Raw genomic sequence first — 25,677 nt, 5'->3', positions numbered from 1 at the left:
CTGTGCCACATGACCCTTCAGAAATCATTCTTATATGCTGCTTAGGATTTATTTATTTATTTATCTATTTATTTTTTTACTGTCAAATGTTGGAAACAGTTTAGCTGCTTAATATTTTGGTGGACATTCTTATAAAAAATATTTTATAACATTAGAAATGTAATTACTGTCACTTTTGATCCTTGCTAAATAACTGTTTTAATATATATATATATATATATATATATATATATATATATATATATATATATATATATATATATATATATATATATATGTATGTATATATATATATATATATATATATATATATTATTATTTTATTATTTATTTATTATTATTTTTTTTATCTTACTGGCCTCTTTTATCATATGACCTTAATTTATCAAAACTCTTTGTCTTAACTTATGTTTCAAGCTGTCTTTTGGACTCCGGTACCTATGCAGATAACTTTAAAAGCATGCAGTTTTTTAATTCATTAATTTTTATCTATATTGCTTTAAAATGGGCCATTTTAATTCTTGTCTGATTACACACACTATAAGCTCACCGTGAGTCTTTCTCATGGAAGATGAGAAGTGGGCATGAGTGTGTGTGCACTATACACCACTGTATGAGATTCACATCAGCTTTACCACAGAGATGCTCTTAAATTAGAGTCTAATAATCAGATTACAGCATATATATCACAGACGTTATCTGAAAACACACCCTGGTGTCATAAGCCACATACATTATCAATTCATCTTGTACATCTGTTTGTTTTGATTCATACTGTAAGTACTGATGGTCTCACATTAGAAGTTAATGCATATAGTATTCGATTATTGAATGGTGCTTGTGTGCATAAAAAGTCTCCAACATGATGCTGGTGTGTTGCTATTTGGTTGATAAAGTGTTGTAAGATTTATTTTTAATTTTTTTGCCTGTTGCTATGTGGTTGCTGGGTTTCATAGACAAGACTTTGGGTGACTTCTTCAGACTAAGACTATCTGTTTCAAGCATTGCATACTCTTAGAGAATTTACTGTATTCATTGAAAAATGTCTTGGCGTTATGAATGTGCTTTAGTTATGCAAGTGTGTAGAAGGAATACATATCAGCGTCTATCTACAGTAAAGATCAATCAAAAATAAACAGTACATTTATTTCCAGTACAAATTTTCCCCGACCCCCCTGAACCAAAGATCAAGATAGTTTCCAGGCAGTTATTGTATGTTACTATTGAGCTTGAGTGTACCTTTTTGAAAATCAGTAATTATAGTTTATTATTTCAAACAATTGTTTTCTAAGTTCAAAGACATTCCATATATTCTTGCAAATAAGCTTGTTCTTGAGTGTGTGTCAGACTGACTGTGATTTCCAGAGATCCAGACATGAAAAGCGTGCCTTATTTTACATGCGCAGGTTTCCATCCACAGGAATGTCTGAAGTTATCCATAAAACATTAGCTCACCTACAAGCATGAAAACACTATTTGGCTTCATATTTCACTTTTCGCTTCTCACTTTAGCATGTTAGATTTGTTTTCCACTGTGAAAGTGACTGAAAAACACCCTCAGGTTCAGATTTAACAGTCAGTGCCACATGATGCCGTCTCATGTGTGAGGGTTGCGGGGAGGGGTTTATGTGTGTGTGTGTGTGGGTGTGTAGCAGGGCTCTGTTTTGGGGTGGAGAAGGGAAAAGGAATCTTTGTGTTTGTGAAAAGTTGACGTACTTTAACCGCAGAGTGCTGCGCAGTGATGAATGTCTCACCGGGAGAGAGAGGAAGAGGAAACTACTGGTGCTTCTCAGATTTATTTGTAGAAAGCATGTCAATGTGTTACCTGCGTTTCAGAGGCACACGCACCTCTGTTAACATCTTAGCAGACACTCAGGAGTAGGACAGGACCTGAAGGAGACACACGGAGTGAGGTCACCGCTGCTCTCGGGACCTCTCGTGCGGCGCGGGATGGGTTCAGTTATGTGTAAGTCAGCATTCGGTCTTTTCACGCAGATTTTAAGAGCATTCGTGCCTGAGAAAGAACTCTGTGTTTATCAGCTGTATTTCTGGGAATGATGTAAGGAGACATTTCTGAGAGAGTTACAGCTCGGCTGGCTTTGGTTAGGAGCTCTGAGATGTTTCTAGGGGGAAAAAGAGGTTTATGGGCTTAATAATGATTACACACACAGCAATGTGACCAGAAAAAAATGTGCCAGTCGTTATTCCGTTGATTCCGAACTGTTTACTTCATCATAATCCTGCTCAGGAGTTTTGTTTAGTCAGATACAGATAAGAAAGTTCTGTTGGTGGTTAACATGAAGGTCAAGGGGGTGAAAGTCAGAAGCTTTTAAACGGATAGAGTTCAGATAAAAATGTAAAGTATTTTATTGTTTATTCACCCAGTACTTTGTTCCAAACAGATTTTATTTTTATGATTTTTTTGAAGAATGACCTGTCCATTTTATGGACGTACATGAGCACTGGGACTGTCAAGCTCCAAAATGACAAAACATGCCATAAATTATTATAAAAATATAAAAATCTTCTTCCACAACTGAGTCAGATGATTTTATCCAAAGCCACTAACAAATATGTAAAGTCATGAATCGGTCATTGCTAATAGGATGAATGGACCTCTTTCTTTTTATGTTTTGTCATTTTGGAGCTTGACTGACTCTTTTTTATTAAATGGAAAACAGTGGTCATTTTTCTTTTGTGTATGGGTTTAGAATGACATTAGAGTGAGTAAATGAGGATAAAATTTAATTACTGGAGAAATATTAAGACTCTGTACCACAATGAGCTCACTTAGTAAAAGCAAGCACAAAAATAGCACACACACACACACACACACACACAGAGAGAGAGACTTGACCAAGAGTACTGTATGCTGCAGATGTCTTCTAAGGACAGTATGAATTATTATCATACAGAGGATACAAAGTATGCACTGCGAAAGTTATTTTCTTATAATCAGTAATATTTTCCTCTAAAAACATCATAACATCCTTATTGCATCGCTGTGAAAAAAAGTAAATAAGTGAAATTTACTTGCAATTTCTAAGTGAAATTTGTTTCAAAGTAAATTTTACACCACATATTTCCATTTTTCATTGTAGATTGCAGAGTTCACAGAATATATCTTTAGAGAATTGTGTTTTACTTGCCCTATTAGAATTTTTTATCTTGTATCATAAAACTAAATATTTTATATAAAATTAGATTTTAAGTTAGATTAGATTTATTCTTAAAACAAGAACAAACAATTAGACTGAGTCAAAATGTATGTTGTCTTAAAAGAGACATTGGATTCCCATTTTCCACAAGTTGGTATAATTCTTTAGGGCCTTCATGAAATGTCTTTAACATGCTTGGGTTACAATTCCTCGATGGTTGTATAAAACAACACTCTTTTTACATCTGTTCACAGTGAGCCGTTTTGGTGCATGTCGCTTTAAATGATAATGAGCTACTGTTTACCCCGCCCCTCTCTTCTGTGGGGCGTGTTGACACAAGACAATTGCTGCCTGGGACTCTGTTCTGTATATGGTTCGGAGGTGGTCTTATTTTAATAGCTAGCTATCTACCTAGAAACCGGCTGAATATTGAAACAGCTCGCTGGATGACAGTTTCAGACTCAGACAGCCCATAATATGTCTTCTTTTCAGCTTTTTGAGCTGGCATCTCACATTTCACTGCTGGTTATATATGCTACAGTATATATAATTGTGTATGTGACGAATAAAAAAATCTTGAATCTCGGCAGACACACCAGAAACCTAAGTAAGTGCAAAAAAATAAAAAATAAAAATAATAATAAAAAATAATTCGATGTCCTCTTTAAGAATTTTGAATTATAAGAAGGTGATTACGATTTACAATTTATTGAGATTATTATGTTTAATATTAATTTATTTTATTAAATTATTACTTAGCTATATATAATATAACATTGTCCAGACATTTGCTAAATATTAATACTTTTTTTTACAAATATATTAAATATACATTTATTTTATTCTAAACATGCAATTTATAAATAAATAAAATAAATAAAATTAACCCTTTGGCGAAGCAATAGCTTATCATTTGGGCAACTTTGTACCTTATTTATCCATTCAAATTTATAATAGTACTTTAAGGGTACATACAACTACTCTAAGGTACTAATATGCATGTTTTAGGGATAGATAATGTAAATTGTTAAAAAATGTTCTTGTTCAGACAGGGAAGTGGCTCTGTGGGAGAGAGTGTGCTCTCAGGTGGAGGTGTGTGTGTAAGTATATCCACCACAGGAGAAGTGGACTAGAATAGTTATCTTAATCCAGAGACAGCAATGTTTCTGTCCACTTACTCTGTTCAGTCCTTACTCTTCTGTGATCTTACGATTCACAGGAGTTACACAGCTAGCGTGTCGTCCAGCGGTCTGTAGTGAGGCAGGTTGGGCATGAGCAGGAGTATTCTTGGTTCTGTACTGCAGTATGGACGGCTCCCAGTGCTATCAGACCATCCCGTCCCGCTGCTCGGTATGTGGGCGGTACACACGCAGAGCGTCCTTCTCCTTGGTCCGCATCTCGGCCGGGGAAATGGAGTCATACCATCATTTGCAGAAAGTGTGTCTGGAGACTGAATTAGCATCGAGGAGAAGTATGTCTTCCTCATACATCCACACCTTCCTCTTTCATTCTGATTTTCTTATGATGCAACTATGGCTAAAAATGTTTGTGATGTTTTAGTTTGGTTGTTGTATGTGTGTAGTTGAATGGTTTGTGTGTATGTGTGTGTGTGTGTGTGTGTGTGTGTGTGTGTGTGAACAGCAGTGTCAGATGCACATAAAGAGGATTAAATGGCTGGGTCAGATTTCATCATTGTGGCTCATTTTGTTGTGAAAATAGAAATGCCAGAGTGAGTGTGATATTTTATTGGTTTTTAATTGTTTTTGCATATTCAGCGTTGTTTGGGTGCTTTCTTTGAGTTTAAATGAGGAACTGTAAATGATGTGGATGTCAGCAATCAGACGTGAAAAAAAAAAAGAAAAAATATATATTTACAAATGTTTTATATATATATATGTATATATTTATTTTATGGAAATATGATGAAAATATTATATGGATGAATTATTATATTGTTGTTTTCATTATTATGATCTTATAGTACAAAGTAAAAATAAATCAATGTATTTATATCAATTAATATAAATATAGAAATAAAAATATATAAGCTATATATATAGCACAGTCAAAAGAAAACAAGTGTTTATATATATATATATATATATATATATATATATATATATATATATAACATTTAAATTATTATTTTAAACAGATACTGATTATATTGTTTGATTTATGAATGAAAACAATCATTTTGTATGTAGTATGATTATAGTATAATCCTGATTGCAGTCAAGAGAAAAAAAAAATTGCATATTTTTATATTAATACAATTTTTGTGTTTTTATTATAATTTTATATGAATGTTATTATTATTATTAATTATTTGGCTATTGTACAGATGCCTCACAGATGCCTCCCTCCAATGCCACTAAAGAAAAAAAGTTGCTTCAAAAATGTGCTTTAAGTCAAAAAAAAAAATAACTGATAAATAACTGTTTGTATCCATATGTGTTCCCCTCTGGAAACAGTTTCTAGACTAAATCTGATCGTGAGTGGTACTTTATATGACCGGACTCCCTGAAGAGCCCCTTTAAAGCATGCCGGCGTAATCAAACACACCTGTCCAGACTGGCTCAGACGTAGCTTTACACAGCCCACATCTGAGCATCCTATAGTCAAACACATTTTTGTGGATGTGGGTCCTCTGGATAGTGGTTGTTTTGACACGAACAGTTCTAAAATTAGGACGGCTGGCTGTTTTCATCATTCATCACAATACGAAATGATTCCGAATGCTTTCTATTTGCTATCTATCAAACTATCGTTGATCTGAAATTAGATATTTCTTTATTTATTTTCCCTATTTAACAGTTACTTTTTAATAATAATGATATGACCATTGTCTATTAGTTAAACCGTAGCCTTCACCTGTACTGATTTTATAATGGTGCTAATGTACAGTAGTGGTAGGCTACTTTTGACTTACAAAGTGAAAGGCCTCTTGCCACTCATTCTCACTGAGGACTAAACCTCCCTGATGATGAAATCCTAGAACTGGCGCTGTTCTGGGCAGATACAGGATCTTGTCTGATATTCTGATTTGTATTCACGTGTGCTGGCTTTCTTTTCTATATGGATGTGGATGGAGAGCGATTTACTGTAGATACTGAATGCTGGAATTTGATTTGGAATGCTCAGTTTTCTGTGGACTTCAAACAGCTCACATTAGCCTTTTATTTAAAGCACTAGTAAACCCAAAAATGAAAATGTGATTATTTGATTAGATTTTTGCAAACCTTTATGCCTTTCTTTCATCTGTGGAGCACGAAAGAAGATTTTTAAATCTAATTAAAAAAAATGTACATTTCATTTATTTATTATTAAATAAATGGTGGTGTGGGGGTTAAGCTACATCATGTGCACATGCTCTACTTATACCAGCAATATAAGGGGGATTTTTTTTAAGGGAAATGTGGCAGATTGTGGATCTTGTCCGCCATAAAATATTTAGATGCCATTTTTGAACAGCAGAGCCTTTGATAAAGCTTTACTGCAGCCATTGACCTTGTTGTCAAATATTATTAAGCTCACAGGGCTTTGATTTTATGATTATTTTATTTTGCTGCCTGAGACTGGATTGTTCAGCCTGGTCTTGAAGTTCTTTGGTCATACAGCAGCACTAATTTATAAAGATCAGAGGGAAGCAGAGCGGGAAAATGGACTGGATGTCCTGTGGACGCCCCTTAAACATCTGCCAATGGGATTCAGACAGGCTGTGCACTGAAGCTATTGTGTTGATTCTGTAATCAGGGGCGTCATGCATTCATGATTTTTGAGGGGGCACATGGAGGGGGATATAAGTCATGGTTGTCATGTGACACAGCAGCTACGATAGCACTGTATAACTGAAATAGGCTTATGTTTTATTTATTTATTTTTCCTTTTTATTCAACAGAATTCCAAACACTTTGAATGGGCATGACGCCTCTGTCTGTAATAGTTGCTCAGTGTTTAATAGAAAAGCATGTATAATCACATAGAAGGGGTAGAAGTTTTTCAAAAGGTGCACTGTGGGTGCTGATGTTCAGAACCACACTGAGACCGCCTACAGTCCAAACTGGATTTGTTTGCATGATGGTACGCAGCAGTGGCCACTGTTTGACTGCAACCCTTGATGCATTTCCCCCAAATGAAACCATGAGTAGTTTGAGAAAAAGGAAGATGAAACCTCTGAGAGCTCATTGGTGGTTTCTATTCCAGCAGTTGATTATTGAATCCATTAAAGTTTGGGTCAATCAAGGTCGATAGTATTAAAGACTTATGTAGGATTAAAGTCCTATGTAAGTAAAAATGTATTAAAAAAAAAAAAAAACAGTTAAAATATTAGAATAAGTTTATGCCAAACTAAGTTTTTTCCCGCAATAATAATTTTTTATGCGTTTAATGTGTTATAATATTTTTTAAATAAAAATATGATTTAATAATTAAAATACACCCAAACACACACGCACACACTCCACCCTCGGTCACAGTGTTCCCCAGTGCAGGAACTCCTCACTGCATGTGAATGCAATAAGTGTTGAACTAAGTGTGCGAGTTTAGAGTGTTTAGCAATTGCAATTGTAAGTGATTTTAACATATTGGTTCTGACATCCTGACCCACGCTGGGACAAAAGCCAGTATTGTCTGGTGGGGACGACACAACCCAGACAGCAACATAGTGTTGGCCCAGATTCGGCCCACATCTGGCCCACGTGAAATCCATGCGGGCCAGATGTGGGCCGGATCTGGGCCAAAACTGCTTGCTGTCTGGGAAGTGATTGACACTTGATCATCTGACTGGTGGACTCCTGATCAAGGGCTGAGTGATTAACGAGGTCTGTAATTACCCAGACAGATTAGATGAAGTCCGATTCATCATCCCTTGGTAACCAGATGCTCTGACTGGGTCAACAGGACCTAGTGGCCCAATGCAAACAAGCCTGAACAATTAAAATAATGCTTCTTCTGAATGGCCATGATGCACCCTGTTGATACAAAGACTTTACATACATTAAGGTGTGTCTAGCTCTTTATGTGACCATGCAGACCAACAATATGTGATTCAGATCTCCAGTGAACACTGCAGTTTTTAAACTGAGCACAGTGGGAAGGAAAAGCACTGAAAGGCCTGAGCTGAAAACACTCATGTTTGGGGAAATGCTTCTTCTTGGTACATAATCATAGTTGTTCTTTCAGACTGTCTGCTCAGTCCAGCCGCAGTCAAAACTTTGTATTAATATTATTTTTTAAATACATAACCATGAAGGAGTCTTTTTGCTAGAAGCTGGTAGGTTCTTTCGGTTCTCCATGGAGAAAACTCTTTTAAAACAGTCAGTCATGCGTCTGGAAAAAGTGAGTTGAGACAATACAGAGTCTTTCCACAAATATCAACCTCTCTTCATTGGTTCGGCAGCTGCATTCAGCAACTGAAGAAACGTGATAGAATCGCTGGATGAAATGGTTAAAATCCAAATCACAATTATCAAACAAACTAAAGCAGTCAAAGTTAAGAGACTCACTTCAATTCAAAGTTGTTGACATCCTGAGCAAAGCTTCTTTCTGGAAAAAGTTGGTTGGCAAACAGAAAGCCCCGCCCCTAAACTCACATCACAGGCTTCTTAAAGTGAAGAAACTGACTTATATTATCTGCAATTTTAAGTTGCATTTAATTTTATATTTGATTCAAAAATAGAATTTTAAGTTAATTTGAAGACAACTTGTGAGAATTTGAGATTAAATGATAAAACCACTGTAAAACAATTTTTAGGTTTCAGTTAGATTTTGATCAAATTAGAATTTGAAGTAAATCTCAACATTTTGCTTAATGAATGTCTGCATATATATATATTGTTGCCTTCTTTATGTCTTTTATGCCTTCTTTGTGAATTGCTCACTAAAAGCAGTGTTAGTTTTTTTCTGTCAATAGGAGTTGTCCTGTATGATCCGTTCACTGTGACTTTCCTTGGGGAAGTCTTTGGCTTCTTATTGTAATTCTTGCAGATGTCAGTGGTTTCTACTACACAGCCAGCTAGTGGTTTCAGGATATTAACATCAACCCATTGCCAGACTTCCTAACATCTGCACATCCCGAATACATCCCAAGATTTCTCTCTAGTAACTCATCGGCTTTGTTTGTAGCCCAGAGCAAGTTTCCTCACAAGACTTATCAGGGTCTGATAGAGAGAAGTCCATGATAATACAGTCTTCTGTGTACAGAGGAACTTCTGTTCGTCTACAGACTTCATTGGGCTTTGACCTTCAGTAGATCAGTAGAGAACAGAAGCACTCGAGCACTCTTTTGTAAAGCCAAGGGCATAAAAGAGTTGCTTGTTTGAAGGAGTGCTGTCCTGATGAATGGATGCAAACCAAAAGTTGTGTTGATGGCTAAAGGTCGTCTCTAAGGAAGCAGCTGTAGAGGGGGAACTCCTTCCAGAGCAGACCCTCGGGCTACTGATGCCCTCTGTGACTCTGGACCTTTCTGATATCCTGAATCTGATTTTTCTGAATTATATGCATGCTGCAGTGATTTCTAATGCTCTTGTGCTCTCTGGTCTTTCCTCACAGATGAGATTATGCAGCAGGAGATCAGGCCGTTGCTGGCAGTCGACATTATTGAACAACTTCACAGGCAGTTTGCTCTTCTTTCAGGTGAGAAATGAATATGTCTGTTTGCTCTTCAGGTTGGGAGAAAAAGGCGTATTGTTTATTTTTTTTTAAAAAATAAGCTATTTACTTTCCTTCTCTAAAGCTATTGGTGATGCTTTTAACTTTGACCCTTTCTTGCTTGTGAGGATGAATGTGGGTCAGGTTTCTGTGGTGGCAGTTAATTGATGTTAGTACTCGCGAATCACATTCACTCATGTCAGTACTGTTGTACAAGTCCCAGTCCTCCATTTCCTCAGATGCTCATTAGCTCATAAAAACCTCTGCTGTCTCATTTTCTCACGATGCATATCATATAACAATGAATCAAGAAATATCCAAGGGCTCCTCGGTGAATCTCCCTTTGTGGTTTATGAACCCAGCGTCCAAAATTAACTTTTAGTCACACTGACCTGAGAATGGAGAAAATATACCAGCCATAAATATTTCTTACAGGCCATGACTGTCATTCAGTACGTCATTTATTTTCATTTTACTTTATATATAACACAGATTTTGTTTATAAAGCACAATATATCGATTCCATATTGATTATTTAATGATATTAGGGATTTTTCAGTTTATTGTCTGATATTGGATATTTACACTAAATGTGTAAATGCGTTTCCCTTATGTTTAGATCATCTTTGTTCAAATTAAGTTAGTCTTCAAAACAATCATTTGAAATTGAAATAATGTAATAACACTGCTGACGCTGTTTAGCAAACCTCAAAATGAATATCCATTTTCTTATTCTACATTATAATATTATGATACCCAATTCACCTGATTAATTTTCATTTTTAGGGTTTAATTATTTTAATATTTTACACAAAACACTATCAACCATTTATCCATTATCAGCCATAAAAAATAGCTTTATAAGCTATCATTTTAATATTGTTGCATCCTTATAATACATTTTATTATCTTTGAGAAATATCTAACATATTTGGTACCATACCACTAGTTGCTAGACAAATCTCTGATGGTGCATGTGACTGCTGAGGTTGACATGCTTTTCATAAGTCTTTTATTTAATTTGCTTGCATCACACATGCCACAAGGTCAGACTATCATTCTTATAGTTTGATTTGTTATAGTTTAGACTATTTTAAATTTTCTGATTAAAGCTGCAGTTGGTAACTTTTGACGCTCTAGCGGTTAATAAACAGAACTGCTTGCGTCTTGTGGAAGAACATCGTAGCCGGAACTACTTCTCTCTGTTTATGTCTATGAAGAATCACAAAGGTACTGGGTTACTCCGCCGCGGTACCCCGGAGCAATCTAAAATAGTCCGAATATAAACACTTATTATAGGTGCACCCTAGTGATTCAGGACAAGGTAAATAGACGGTTTGGAAAATGGATTCATGGTGTACTCGCTTATTATATTCCTTTTTACTACATTTTGAACACAAACAAAGTTACGGACCGCAGCTCTGATTGGTTGTTTTTTTTTACCGGGACCGCATGCATTTCTGCAAAGGGCAATAGGACCACTGGGAGGAGCCAGAGGAGCTTGATTTTTTCACAGATTATCTGTCTCATATTCTACTGTCAGGACATAATGACAGGTTTAACAAATATGTAAAAAAATATATTTTTTACAAAAGTTACCTACTGCAGCTTTAAATTTCCGGGAATTTATTTAAATTTAACAATAATTAAAAAAAGCTTTGGTACATTTTTTTTTTTTTTTCACTCTGTTTGAAACTGAACCTTTTGTTTATCAGCTCAGGTCTTTTACCACTAGGCTACGCCACAGTCCTGCTAAATATATGTCACGAAAGAAAATGAAACAATTAAGCAACCACTCAAGATATAAACACTGTTTTGTTTTGACTCTATTTTTAGTTAATTTTATCAAGCCTTGGTCATGAAGTTGCCAGGTGGTACTGTAGGATAATTGGCTATACAAAATAAATAATATTAACTAATAAAACAGCAGTGTTTACCACGTTCAGCACAAGCAGAGCTCTCTGGAAAAACTTACACGCTGAACTGAATCAAGTGGGAGGGACATCGCAGCTACAGACTCGGAGCTCCTTGGAGAGCTTTCTCATTCCTTCCCGACCCAGTCAGATCTCCTGAGGCCTGGCCTCGTCTGCCAAGACGCCTGCACCAGCCATCAGAACTGCAGCACTTATGTAATGTTACAGAGAAAAACAATCCCATCATACTTTGTGCAATCTATTTATCTGGCTCCTCAAGTGCTGCTTTCCGCTGAAAAGCTTGATGTCATCCATTAGGTCTGTGTGAAGAAACTGAATAGAATAGAATGTGTCTCATTCACGAGCGAACAAAAAAGTAATCAGGTCAGAAGTCATGCATCAAACTGGTAGAGCGAGGCAAAGCCAGGATGACATGAATATGTGTGTGTGTGTGTGTGTTTTCAATTGTGTATATGTTTGCGCATGATATTTTAGCGTATTGTTATGCGGTAGCTAGGTATGGGATTGCTTAATCAAAAGAGACAAGAAAGAAAACATCAGCAGTTGCTACAGATTTATATCTGGTTTTATAGGTGTCTAATATATGTCAGAATTATAAAGAGACGTCATTCCACTGCAAGCTGGGTGAGGTTTTTCCAGTGAAGTTCTAAATAAGACGGTGAATGTGGGCTGTGTGTGTGTGTGTGTGTGTGGGTGGGGGGTTGAATATTGTACATTTAAATGGAAACTAAACACGCACTTACTTGTCTACATTTTATTCCTTGTCTTCCTTGTCTTACACTTGACTAAACTTTATTCCGATACTTGTAAACTATTAAAAGAATCACCTAAACATTATCTAAGTGAAGAGTTGAAGCAAGTCTAAAAATGGATGGACATGTGACATCTGCCTCATCACTGCAAATAAACACATCTTTCTTCAAACCGCCCTCACGAATAAGCTCAGCGAGAAGAGTCCCTGTTAAAGAGGAGATTACATATGCACACTGGAGAACAGCTTGCTAAAATGATTTGAATTATTTAAAAATGATACTATGGTCTGTGATCTACAGCAGGGGTCTTGGGGTTATTTGTTTTCAAACACATATAAAAGTTAAAATGTGATAGTACACACACACACACACACACACACACACACACACATATATATATATATATATATATATACAGAATATTAACTAAAGGTTTTCAATATGTCATTGTCCTTTCCATATTAAATTGTTTCAAGTAAAATTAAAATGTAATTGATTATACAGTATGACTAAAAAATATAAATTGGTAATTTTTAACTTTTTTTATGGATTTGCATAGTTAATAATGTAGGCTATGTGAGCATAAAATGTATTAGTTCTATGTATGTAGCAATATCTGTAAACAGTTTAATTTTATAATCTGAATTTTATTAACTGTATGATTTTTTGTTAGCAAGCTAACAAACATTTTCAAAAAGGTTCTGTATGCAATGTATAAAATACTTTATGAATTTGTCGGAACTCACTGGATGGCTCTGATGCCACTGTTGCCCCCTTGTGGTTGAAAAGTTGTGGTCCTTATTTTTCAAATAAAAAAAAAAAAAAAAAAAAAAAAATATATATATATATATATATATATATATATATATATATATATATATATATATATATATATATATATATATATATATATATATATATATATATATATATATATATAATCCATTTAAATATATCAAGTCAAATAAAATGTCGAAAGGAGGTGGTGATAACTTGAGAGAATAATATGAACGAATAATAGGCTAATAATAAAAACAATTATAGGAGGGTTATAGGTAATGCACTAGTAAAAAAAATAAAAAATAAGAAAAAAAAAGGGTCATAATGCTTTCACAGACTCACACCTAGTTTCTACTGCTTATATCTTCACAAAATGTGTGTTAGAAGTTTCAGTCTATAGGTGTGATGGCACAGAAACTGAAAAAAAAAAAAAAAAAAAAGTGCTGTTACATATGGCAACTCATACCCAGATTTTGTGCTCTGCATTTAACACAAGTTTGCATGCACGCACGCACACACGCACACACACACACACACGCACGCACGCACATGCACGCACACACAAACACACGCGCGCACACACACACACACACATGTGGGCACCCGGGGAGCAGTTGGGGGTTCAGTGTCTTGCTCAAGGGTCTCTCACTCCCCACACCTACAATCCCTGCCAGACCTGAGACTTGAACCCACAACCTTCAGATTACAAGTCCGACACTCTATCCATTAGGTCACAACTGCCACGATTTATATGTAATATAAATATAATATTGTTTACATGTTTAATTTCAAAGAAATAAGTCAAACCTGAAGGTCATGCTTTTAATGTTCTCACACTTGGTTTTTGTTGCATGTGACTTCACACATTGTGTGTAGTTTCAGTTTAGGTGCACACAAAATGTGCATCAATCATGACACACACACACACACACACAAAGTGCCATTTAACATGCTAAAACTGAATTTTCCTCAGGTTTGATAATTGTGAATTAACTAGGCACTAAAGTCCATGACATTTTTTTGCAGGAGGAAGAGGAAAAGATGGATCTCCCATCATCACCTTCCCAGAGTTTTCAAGTTTTAATGAGGTGTCAGATGAGGATTTTGTTAATGTTGTCACATACCTGACAAGCATACCAAGGTGAAACCTCGTTTATTGTCATTGGTAATGATTTTCAAAATTTAAAGTGAAGCCAACTGCAAGAACAAGAAATTTGCTTGATTTCTGTCTGATGGTTTTTGTCTGTTTCTGTCCTCCATCCTTCAGCATGGATGCCGCTAGCATTGGCTTCATCATCATCCTGGACCGCAGGAAGGACAAATGGAACTCAGCAATCACTTCTCTGGCACGGATAGCGGTTTGTACAGGCTCTTGCTGAAGCTTTGTGAAGTTAAAACTGCTCTTTACCATGACGTTTACAGATCTCGAAGCAACTCAGACCAAAAAGAACATGATGCACAGCTTATGCACTGTACACTGTACAAGAGATATAACAAGCTGAGTCCAGTTTGTCTATTAAAAATACTTGTTACATGTTCTATTACAAATTATAAGCATAAAATATCTTATTATTTACTTCAGTGACAGCCAGAGGTGGGTAGAGTACCCAAAAACTTTACTCAAGTAAAAGTAAAAGTAATTCTAGAAGTATTTACTCAAGTAAAAGTAAAAGTATTGAATAGTTACTTGAGTAAGAGTAAAAGAGTATCGGATAAAAAATCTACTCAAGTAGTTAGTTACTAGTTACTTTGGGTCATATACGGAGCCTATTTTTATTTAGATATATAGATAAAATGTATGTGTGTGTGTATAAATGTATATATTTCAGCCTTTACTCCAATTTATGTAATTTATTATAAAACCCTGTATGTTTTCTTAAGTAACAGATACAGGTGTCATGCCATAACATATTTTTAATACGACTGACTTTATATTAAATGTGAATTTAACATTGAAAGTTAATGTGATATAAATATTGCTACTAATCTTTCATTGTTCAGAAAGAGAGCAAATAACATTTACATTATTAAAGATCATTTTCACTGACAGTCTAGATTTCAATCACCTTCAGAAACTCCCATTAAAATCACTGAAACTGTTAACACTGTGAAATCAATAACTTAATTATAGATTCGTACACACATCTGCACTTTGTTGTTTCTGACGAGAGAATTCACCAGAAAGAGGTATTCAGTCAGTGAGCGAGTGAGTGAAGGAAGCACTGGCATTTCAGCGATGACTCATCGGAACACTTCTGATTGGCCATTGCATTCAAAAGCTCAACAGAACCGTGTGTGATTGGTTATAATGCTCAGCGCTGTAAAAACGCGTCTGTCTCTGGCTCAGTGCCAGCAAGATCTGAATTTAGCAGCTGATGATATGACTTGCTGAACGTACTCGCACCGGTGTGATTGTATTAAAATTAATAAAATCTTAATCGGATATTTTTTGTCTTTTGGAAGCAGCATTCAACTTGTCTCCCCTCTGTTATAAGCCACACACATACAACAAACTAATGTCACAGTGGTATCCTGTACTGTAATCGAATGTAGCCCAAGTTATTACCTGTTAAACAGTAGACAGCACACGCGTTCATCTAATAAGGATCTCCATCGCAAGCAAATAATAGCCTTTGCAGATTTGCTTTCAATTCAGTGCAGTTCTATATCCCCGTTTTCAACGCTGCTCATGTTAAACGTTACAACTCTGAGTGAACCCCTTCAGACGCTCAGCGCGTGCGGCAGGGAACTGAACGACTCATTCAAACTGATTCATGAACCAATTCACTCGTTTGCCAATTGGTTTGATCAAGCCTTTGAACAGAATTGACTCAAATGAATGAATCATTCGCGAATGGGCTTCGCCCATTGCCCAAAGAAAATGGCGCGTTTGGAATAAACTGAACCATTTATAACATTTATTGCATTAAGTAACGAGAGGAGCATCGCCCACAGTAACGAAGTAAAAGTACAGATTTTTTCCAAAAAATACTCAAGTAAGAGTATAAAGTACCCATCTTTAAATATACTCCGAAAAGTAAATGTAAGGAAGTAAATGTAACTCGTTACTACCCACCTCTGGTGACAGCAACACTTAAGCCTTATTGTTCATTTTAAAATACTCATTACATTTCTTACAGTACATTTTATATTCAACAAGAGTGTTATTGCAATAGTAAAAGTTCTTTTGTGATTTCATTTTTATAAAATAAAAACAATATTTTGAATAATAATCATGAAAATAATAATGAATGTAATAATAATAGGTTTTATTATTAAAACAAATATTATGGTCTATTTTACTAAACTGAAAATAAAAATAATTAAAGAATTTGAATACAATTTAACTATTATTTTTACCAGAGGTTACCTGTTTTAAATCACATTCTATTTTAAACAAATGTAATTTAATTTTAAATGCAATGTAAATACACACACACACACACACACACACACGCACGCACGCACGCACGCACGCACACACACACAAACTGCCATTGTAACAATTCTCACTCAGAAACGGCTAGTAAATGTAACAATTACAACGGCAAAAAAAGCAAAACAAACAAACAAAAAAAAACACATTCAAGTAACACTGAATTGAACATGAAAGAAAAACTTAAATATTATTTACTTAACATACTGCAATAACCTTTGTTTTATTTACAACTTAAAATATATATATGTATGTATTATATATTATACATATTATTACACCTTTATAAATGTTTTTTTTTAACTTCATAAATTTAATAAAAGAACAAAGGTAGTACTATAGTTAATGTCTGAGAATTGTCAAATAAACGATTCAAATACTTGAATGTTTCATTTTCTTTCATGACCTAAGGGCTCCTTTCCAGGGAATCTGCAGCTTGTTCTGGTTCTGAAACCTTCTCGTCTCCTCCAGAGGGCCATCGCTGATGTCAGTATGCGGTTACATAGGGATGACTTCAAATTGAAGGTACCGGTAAGCGTGCTTCTGTCTGTCTGGAGCCTCAGCGCGTCCAGTCATTCACCATGCGATGTGTATGGCTCGTCTGGAGTGTTTGTAACCATGATCACCCATTCACTAAATTATTGACACAGCCTGTCATCCTGTTGTATTATGCATGTCTGAAATGGTGTTTACCTACAGACTGTGTGCAGATAATCTGCAAATCTGTTTTAAGGCCACTTTAGAAGATACAGGGAACAGTGTTACAAAAACATTGAGGTTTCTGCAATGTGCCTTATTGCTACTCGTGCGCCATTGTGGCAAATCTGTGAAATTCTGTATATGCCACTTTCTCACACACTTGAGAAAACACATGTCCACAGCTAAAAATGTTGGTGCATGAGATTATCATCTGCATGCTACATCTAAAGTTTGTGCTGCAGTGAACATACAAGTGCATCTGGAAAGTATTCACAGTGTTTTACATTTTATGTTACAGCCTTAAGATGGATTCAATTCCTTATTTTCCTCAAAATTTTTTTTTTTTTTTTTTTTTTTTTTGAATCCATTTTCAAAGATTTCAAACAAACTTTCATGTTGTCATTATGGTCTACTTTTGTAGAATTTTGAGGAATATAATGCATTTAAAAATGTTTTGAATAAGGCTGTAATATAACAAAATGTGAATGTGCTGTGAATACTTTCTGGATGCTAAATGTCATCTGCAGATGAATTAAAACATAGTTAGTCATAAAAAATAATTGGGGCATTTACAATTTAAATGAAAGGGGTCAATCTGTAAACATTAAAATACTCATTATTTTAATAGTACGGCCGTGAACTGTATGAATGAATTTATGGTTTTAGTGTGAAAATTTTTTACTAACCTATTTTGTGTAAAGTTATATCTAATTTTATAACTGTTATGATTGCAATTTAACACCATCACCTCTAAAACCTTAAAAAAAAGATAACTAATTTAAAATGTTTTACAGCTCTAATTATATAAAAGTAATCAGAAGAATAAATGGAGGTGCTTTTATAAAATTATAAGCCTCACATTTATGCTTTTGAATCCTCAAAAAATGAGCCCTTTTTATTTTTAATAAAATAATAATAAGTGCCTCATTATAACTCTAGTTTTTTCTTTTTTTTTTATTCAAAGGAGATGAGTGATGAGTCAAAACAACCACAAATGCTATCGATCGAGCTAATCAAACCCAGAACATTCTTTCCTCACAACAGTTTTTACTATATATGTCCTGTAAAATGTTTGCGTGTATATTTAAAGGAGCTCAAGTTTTGAAGTTTGCTACTGCAGCTAACGTATGTGTGTATGTGTTGTCTGATGTTCTCAGGCCCTGTTAAGGGACATTCTAAAAAGCTTAACATTGTAAAACTCTAAACGTGGCTTAATGTACTAAGGAAGTTAAAGTAACAGACCAAACTCACTAAACATTATACTAATAAAGTATACTATCTATAAAAAATCAGATGAGCCCTGAATATGAATGCAACTTGTCTAATAACACGTTAAGCCTTTTCCTCCCATAGAAAACCGTTATAAGAAAACAGTTAATGTGGCTTAATGTACTAAGACTAAACATTATACTAATGAAGTATAATATGCACAAAAAAAATCAGATGAGCCCTGAATATGAATGCAAATGGCTTGCAAAAAAAATGTTTTATTAAACGGGTTGCATTCATATTCAGGGATCATCTGATATTTTGTAGATAGTATACTTTATTAGTATGATGTTTAGTGAGTTTGGTCTGTTAATATCACTGTATTAGTACATTAAACCATGTTAAGCATTATAGAATGTCCCCCCGTTAATATAGCAGTTCCTTAAATGTGACATTGTGGTAAAGTATGACAAACTTTTAGTTTCTGTACCCTAAATATGTAGGCGATCATGGCTTATTCCTTGTTTTTTTCTCTTCTCTTCTAGATTGTCATGCTTAATTCCCTGTCAGACTTGCATGGCTATATTGACAGAGGCCAGCTGACCTTTGACCTGGGGGGAACCCTGGACTATTGCCACAGTCAGTGGATTCACCATCGCACAGTAAGAAAGTTTTGTCTTTTGACTGCTCCCATGCATATTATCTATTCAGACTGTGTTAAAATGTTGTGTCCTAGGCCATTGAGAACTTTGCGCTAACAGTGAAGAGCACAGCACAGATGCTGCAGCAGTTTGGAACTGACCTAGCAGAAACTGAACTTCCCAATGACGTGCAGTGCACCAAAGACTTGATCATCACACACACCGAAAAGCACGATAAGCTCAAGGTAGTTATCTTTTATTGGTTCCATGACCTTGGGAACCGTTTCTAACATCGTGTAGAACAACATAACATTATCTGTATATACATTCATATGCCACGTTTCCATCTTTCTGCACAGGACGAGCTGAAATTGGCTGTAAAGCAAGGAAATACTCTGTTATCTTGTATCAAAGACCAGGCAAGTAAAACCGAGAGCCACATTTTGAACCCAGATGAGGTAGAGAACCAAACAACCGTTGAGAGGTTTGTCAAAATATTTTTTTTCAAACACAAAAAGTTACACCAATAAATATGATACTCTAGCTTACGGTAAATAGAATTTCAGCTAACAAAAGAACGTTGGTAAAGCGAAATTTCCATTTGATCATTCTGCAAACATTATCAGACTGTAACATTTGAATGTTCTCTGAACATCTGGAAATAAACTATAATATAAAAATGAGATGAATGTCTGACTAAAACATTTCTGATTAAAAATAAATAAATAAACTTTCCATGGACGACATATAAATAATGTTTTTGTTTATATATGTCTGTGTATATCAGTCAGTTATCTTTTATCGGTTCTGTGACCTTGGGAACTGTTTCTGATATTGTGTGAAATACCAAAATAGGTGTAGCATGATTTACTATATTTTGCATATCCTGATTCTTTTAGCATTCAAATGCCACATTTCCATCTCTCTGCACAGGACGTGGTGAAATTGGCTATAAAACAAGGAAATACTTTTTTGTATTGTAACAAAGACCGGGTCAGCAAAACCGTGAGCCACATAGAAATGGTTCCCAAGTTCACGGAAGGATAACTGATTACACACATGCATACATACAGACATACATACATATATATACATAAATATAAATATATGTGTGTGTGAGTGTGTGTGTATGTGTGAGTGTGCATATACAAACCTGATTCCAAAAAAGTTGGGACACTGTACAAATTGTGACTAAAATAGCAATGGAATAATTTACAAATCTCATAAACTTAGATTTTATTAACAATAGAATATAGATAACATATCAGATGTTGAAAGTGAGACATCATGCCAAATATTGGCTTATTTTGGATTTTATGAGAGCAACACATTCCAGAAAAGTTGGGAGAGGTAGCAATAAGAGGCCGGAGAAGTTAAATGTACATATAAGGAACAGCTGGAAGACCAGTTTGCAACTTATTACCGTATTTTTCTGACTATAAGTCGCACCTAAGTATAAGTCGCATCAGTACAAAAATACGTCATGGCGAGGAAAAAACATATATAGGTCGCACTGGACTATAAGTCGCATTTATTTAGAACCAAGAACCAAGAGAAAACATTACCATCTAAAATCGCGAGAGGGCGCTCTATGTTTTCAGGAAGAGGCTACAGCATAGACAGTAAAAGAAATGGACACAGCGACCCCATTGGAACTCAATTGAGACAAGTGAAGCCCATTTTTAGCGTTTTTTAGCACTTCCGTTTCTGACGCGCAGACTCAAACGAAGCTTGACTACGTCAGCAACCTGTCTGACAGATGTAAATCTTCTAGTAGCTGTGCGTGCAAACTGCCATCGTGAATCTTGCAGAGACGGCGAGCTTGAGCGGGGAGTTCTTTGGAGTGAGTGAGTAGGAGTATGTATTCTGATTAATTATTTTGTATAGTATTTTAAAATGTAATGCCAGTACGCCATATTAAGTTAATTACCTGCGAGCTTCTCCTCCTGTCTGTACGGTAATGCAGAGTGGTTATGACGCAATCGTTAGCCTATTTTTACAAAAACTGTTTCTACGGGGACATAATGTAACATAGAAGGTAATGGAGCCCTTTATACATTGTCATGTATCTTTAAAAATAAATAATGGACAAACGGAGTCTTTAAACGCCTCAGATGTAAAGTTATTCGCTGTCAAAGTGACGCCAAAATAAATGGGAGTCAATGGGAATGCTAACGCAAGTGAAGTTCTGCTAAAAGATGGCAGCGCGCGGAGCAATGAGCGGCACGGATCGCCCTCTCGTGGCTGTAGACGGTAATGTTTTCTCTTGGTTCATTTCTCCCTGTTTCATGTCAAATTAATTTTGATAAATAAGTCACACCTGACTGTAAGTCGCAGGACCAGCCAAACTATGAAAAAAAGTGCGACTTATAGTCCAGAAAATACGGTAGGTCAATTGGCAACATGATTGAGTATAAAAATAGCCTCTCAGAGTGGCAGTGTTTCTCAGAAGTCAAGATGGGCAGAGGATAGCCAATTCCCCCAATGCTGCAGCGATTAATAGTGGAGCAATATCAGAAAGGAGTTTCTCAGTGTGCAGTACATACATACAATACAGGAATGCTACTGTAATGGAATCACAACTTGGGCACAGGAATACTTCCAGAAAACATTTTCGGTGAACTCAGGAGACTATGTTTCAATATAAAAGGGCCCAAGCAATAGTAAGAAAAACAATAAAAATACAAAACCGTTTTTTTTTGTTTTTTTTTGTGGGTGGCGCTGAACTTTTAGTTCAAACATTTCTGAAAGTTCATAGCTCTGATAATCTTTAACAAATTTATATTAAAAAGAGCGATAAATAGTGCTTGACAGACTACTCCAGAGAAAGATGGGGTATGTTATAAAATGTTGGCGCACATGACAGATAACTTGTTAGAAATAATATTAAATCTGTTTAACAAAAATTTGGCAGACTGGTCAACTTCTGTTAGTATGGAAACAAGCAATAATAACATTTTAATTAACATTTTTCTTACATTATGGAGAAGTAACTTTTGAATGTTCTATAAATAGTAATAATTAAAAATGTAAGACAAATGTCCAACTAATATATTTCAGAAAAAAAGTTCCATAAATGAAGAATAAATAATGTAATATAATTTTATAAATATAATTTCTATATATATATATATATATTTTTTTGCTAATATCTTGAGAACTTACCAGTTAACGTTGAACACATGTTTCTGTAATGTTACTGTAAGAATGTTTGTTCATAACTTTGGGAGGATCTTGCCAGAAGTTCTTGTTAGCTGGAATTATGCGGTTAAACATGTAGCTACGTGGCATACAGTATGTGAGCAAAACAAAATATTGACTGCAGGAGATTTCAACCATCAGGAATGCCAAGAAGGTTCTTGCTGACGTCAGCCAAAAAAAAAAAAAAAAAAAGTCACAGAACAAGTTATATTCTGATAAAAGATTATGAGAACTATTGAACCATGAATCATTCACAATAGGAACATGAACATTAATAAGTGTTTTTAGATTTCGTTTTCAATATAGTATTTGAATCTTGTCACAGTCGTGCTATTATTCTTTAAAGCCTGGTGACATATCATGTTCCTCTGTGAAATCTAATTCACTTCAGCTCCTCTGACACAGACACGGTAAAAGCATTTGTTTGTTTTTCTCAGGTTGTTAGTGCAGCTCGATGAGACGGAGAATGCGTTTGAACAGTTCTGGTCGAGGCATCACCTCAAATTGGAGCAGTGCTTACAGTTACGGCACTTTGAGCAGGACTTCAGAGAGGTACGGCGGAAGTCTCTGTAAACTTATTAGGCAGCCATTATACCAAATATACCAGTAGCAGTTGTCTAGTCAACCGAGATGAACTTGGTGTGTTTCGTCCATTGCATCAGGTGAAAGTTTCCCTGGATGGCCTGATGGAGACCTTGCTGGGCCTGTCTGACACTGGGGACTGTGTGGCTCAGGTGGAACATCTACTGGGCGATCTGAAGACCTTGGAGGACAAAGCTCAGGTCAAAATCGTTTCAATCTTAAACCTGGCCCAGAATGCAAAGCAGTTATTAACGCTTACAGGGCTCAACAACAAGCAACTTTTAAGTAGTTTAGATTTTTACTTTCCCAAGTCACTTTATAAATCCCCCTAATCACAGTCCAAATACATATTCATATAATTCATTATATATATATATATATATATATATATATATATATATATATATATATATATATATATATATATATATATATAGACTATAAACTACCAGCCAAATGAATAGTTAAAATAAATGAATAATTAAAAAAAACATATTTTATTTTTGAACAAGATTTCTTATACTTACCAAGGCTGCAAATTTTACAGTAAAAACAGTAATGCTGTGAAATATTATTAGAATTAAAAATAGCTGTTTTCTATTTTAATCTGTTTTAAAATATAAATTATTTCCTTGATGGCAATGCTGAATTTTCTGCAGTCATTACTGCAGTCTTTAGTGTACCGTGATTCTTCAGAAAACTAATGTTTATTTGCTGCTCAATATCTTCTATGTGAACAGGATACAGTAGAAGTGATAGTGAAGTGACGTACGATGACCTATACTCAGAATTCGTGCTCTGCATTTAACCCATACAAAGTGCACACACACAACAGTGTGCATGTGGGCACCATTTATGCTGCGGAAACTGGGGAGCAGTTGGGGGTTTGATGACATAATAATAAATATACACTGCAAACACACATATCACGTAAACAAAATACTATATACACTGAGATAGATTTCTCTTTTGTTTCAGTTGTTAAGATATATTTAAATTATCATAGCTTGCCACAGCAATGTTTGCAAGGAATAAAAACACAAGTATACGTTACTAAGAGGAACTGCAGAACTTGTTATCAGTGCATGTTCTCACGCTGATCCTTAACATCGAATGCTGGTGTACTGGTGTCACTACCAAGATTTTTTTTTATTTTTACCTTAACACTTCTTATCAGCCAGCTTATCTAGAAAGACAGTGCCAAGAATGTGCAGATACTGTGTGTAAGCATGCGGTAAATAAAACCGAACTCGCAAGTCAGTTAGTAATGATAGTCAAGATAGCAGTGTAAATCGTTAATAATGTATTGCGCTTTACTGTGTTTCTTGATCTGTGCAGGAGTCCTTGGAGAAAGCTCAGCTTCACGCTCAGCATGGTGACCAGCTCATTCAAAGTAACCACTACGCCGTAGACTCCATCCGGCCGAAGTGTGTCGAACTGCGTCGGATCTGTGATGACTTGAGCAATGAGGCCAAAAAGAAACGTGACATTATGAGCAAATCACTTGAAATCCACAAACGCATCGACGAGGTCCGTGAAACAACTAGCATCCTACTGAATTACAGCACCTTAACATTGAGTTTTTACCTCGGCATGAATGACTCGGGACATGACAAAGGCTTGATTTTGAGAGGTGACATGCATGTTGTCTGAAGACAAATACATTTACAAAAGTGTAAAAAACGTAAGACTAGATTTTGCATTATGTATCTTGAGATAAGTTTAATTAATTGTTTTTCACAGTTTTAGAAAATGTAGTTTCATTTAAGAGTAAAACAAAAAACATGTTAATAAAAATAAAAATATAAAACTACCGATTAACAAAATTATATTTTGCAGTTTACGTCAGGAGTGTGGCATGGAAAGAATTGTACCTTTTTGCTTATGTATATAAAGTCATTTCACTTGGCGGCCATCTTTGAAATGTTCTCGGGCAAGCAAGTGTAGATCCTATCTCTCTGAATGAGGAAACGTCCAATTCTCCAAAACTGTTCGCTAAGCTTACGATTGAATTTAATATTTGAAATCACCAATGAAATCTGACAACAAGTCTCATAAATGTTGTTTAATTTGCTCCAATAACGTTAAAAAAGCATATTTTTTTCAGGGTAGCCCAGCCATCTGAATGCTGACTGTTTTTTAGCAACCGGACTTCTGAAGCAACTTAACCGATTGGCTCTTTTATTTAAAAGGCGGGGCTTCCTTCGATAGAGCAGCCAAACTGAGCATTGCATTTTTGCCAATTCAAAACCATACAAGTGACACATTCTGGGTATTCTATAGTCTTTGATATAGTACATTCTTTAAATATTATTATAGTATCTAATAATATGCTGAATTAGCTTATTTGAATGTTTTCATTTTAATTTTAAAAACACTTTTAGACCACACGCCGGGAGCGCAGACCATTTTTCCTGTCATTATACCTGCAAAAGTGGATTCGGACATGCCCTGAGTGCACCTGCACTATGGTTTAGACCATGTGCTTAGAACGTTAAAACAGGGCCCCAGGTGTCAGTCACTAAAATTTAATCTGTTTGCATAATAAATACAAATTATTACAGCAGCTTCCTTTTTTATGGGTTGTAATATTAACAAATTTAATAACCTGCACTGTATACCTCTAGTTTAAAA

At 35.3% G+C, this 25,677-nt stretch overlaps 1 protein-coding gene across 9 annotated transcripts in view; it reads left to right on the top strand.

The window, feature by feature from the left end:
• Positions 1-25,677, top strand: part of LOC128022448 (guanine nucleotide exchange factor DBS-like) — a 64,429-nt gene that overhangs the window by 3,285 nt on the left and 35,467 nt on the right. For 4 of the 9 annotated variants that reach the window (XM_052610050.1, XM_052610047.1, XM_052610051.1 and 1 more), the window contains exons 2-11: positions 9,711-9,794; positions 14,302-14,416; positions 14,543-14,633; positions 17,123-17,242; positions 19,165-19,281; positions 19,356-19,505; positions 19,620-19,744; positions 22,899-23,013; positions 23,124-23,243; positions 24,382-24,573. In XM_052610050.1, coding sequence (XP_052466010.1) covers positions 9,711-9,794; positions 14,302-14,416; positions 14,543-14,633; positions 17,123-17,242; positions 19,165-19,281; positions 19,356-19,505; positions 19,620-19,744; positions 22,899-23,013; positions 23,124-23,243; positions 24,382-24,573 — 1,229 coding nt within the window. Of the gene's footprint in view, positions 1-1,660; positions 1,967-9,710; positions 9,795-14,301; positions 14,417-14,542; positions 14,634-17,122; positions 17,243-19,164; positions 19,282-19,355; positions 19,506-19,619; positions 19,745-22,898; positions 23,014-23,123; positions 23,244-24,381; positions 24,574-25,677 lie in introns of those variants that run through there. The other 5 variants (XM_052610048.1, XM_052610054.1, XM_052610053.1 and 2 more) reach the window with 4 other exon arrangements.

Source organism: Carassius gibelio, chromosome A11 (genome assembly GCF_023724105.1).
Source record: "Carassius gibelio isolate Cgi1373 ecotype wild population from Czech Republic chromosome A11, carGib1.2-hapl.c, whole genome shotgun sequence".
Taxonomy (NCBI): Eukaryota; Metazoa; Chordata; class Actinopteri; order Cypriniformes; family Cyprinidae; genus Carassius; species Carassius gibelio.
The sequence above is the reverse complement of the archived record's forward strand: the minus strand, read 5'-3'. Positions and strand labels throughout refer to the sequence as shown.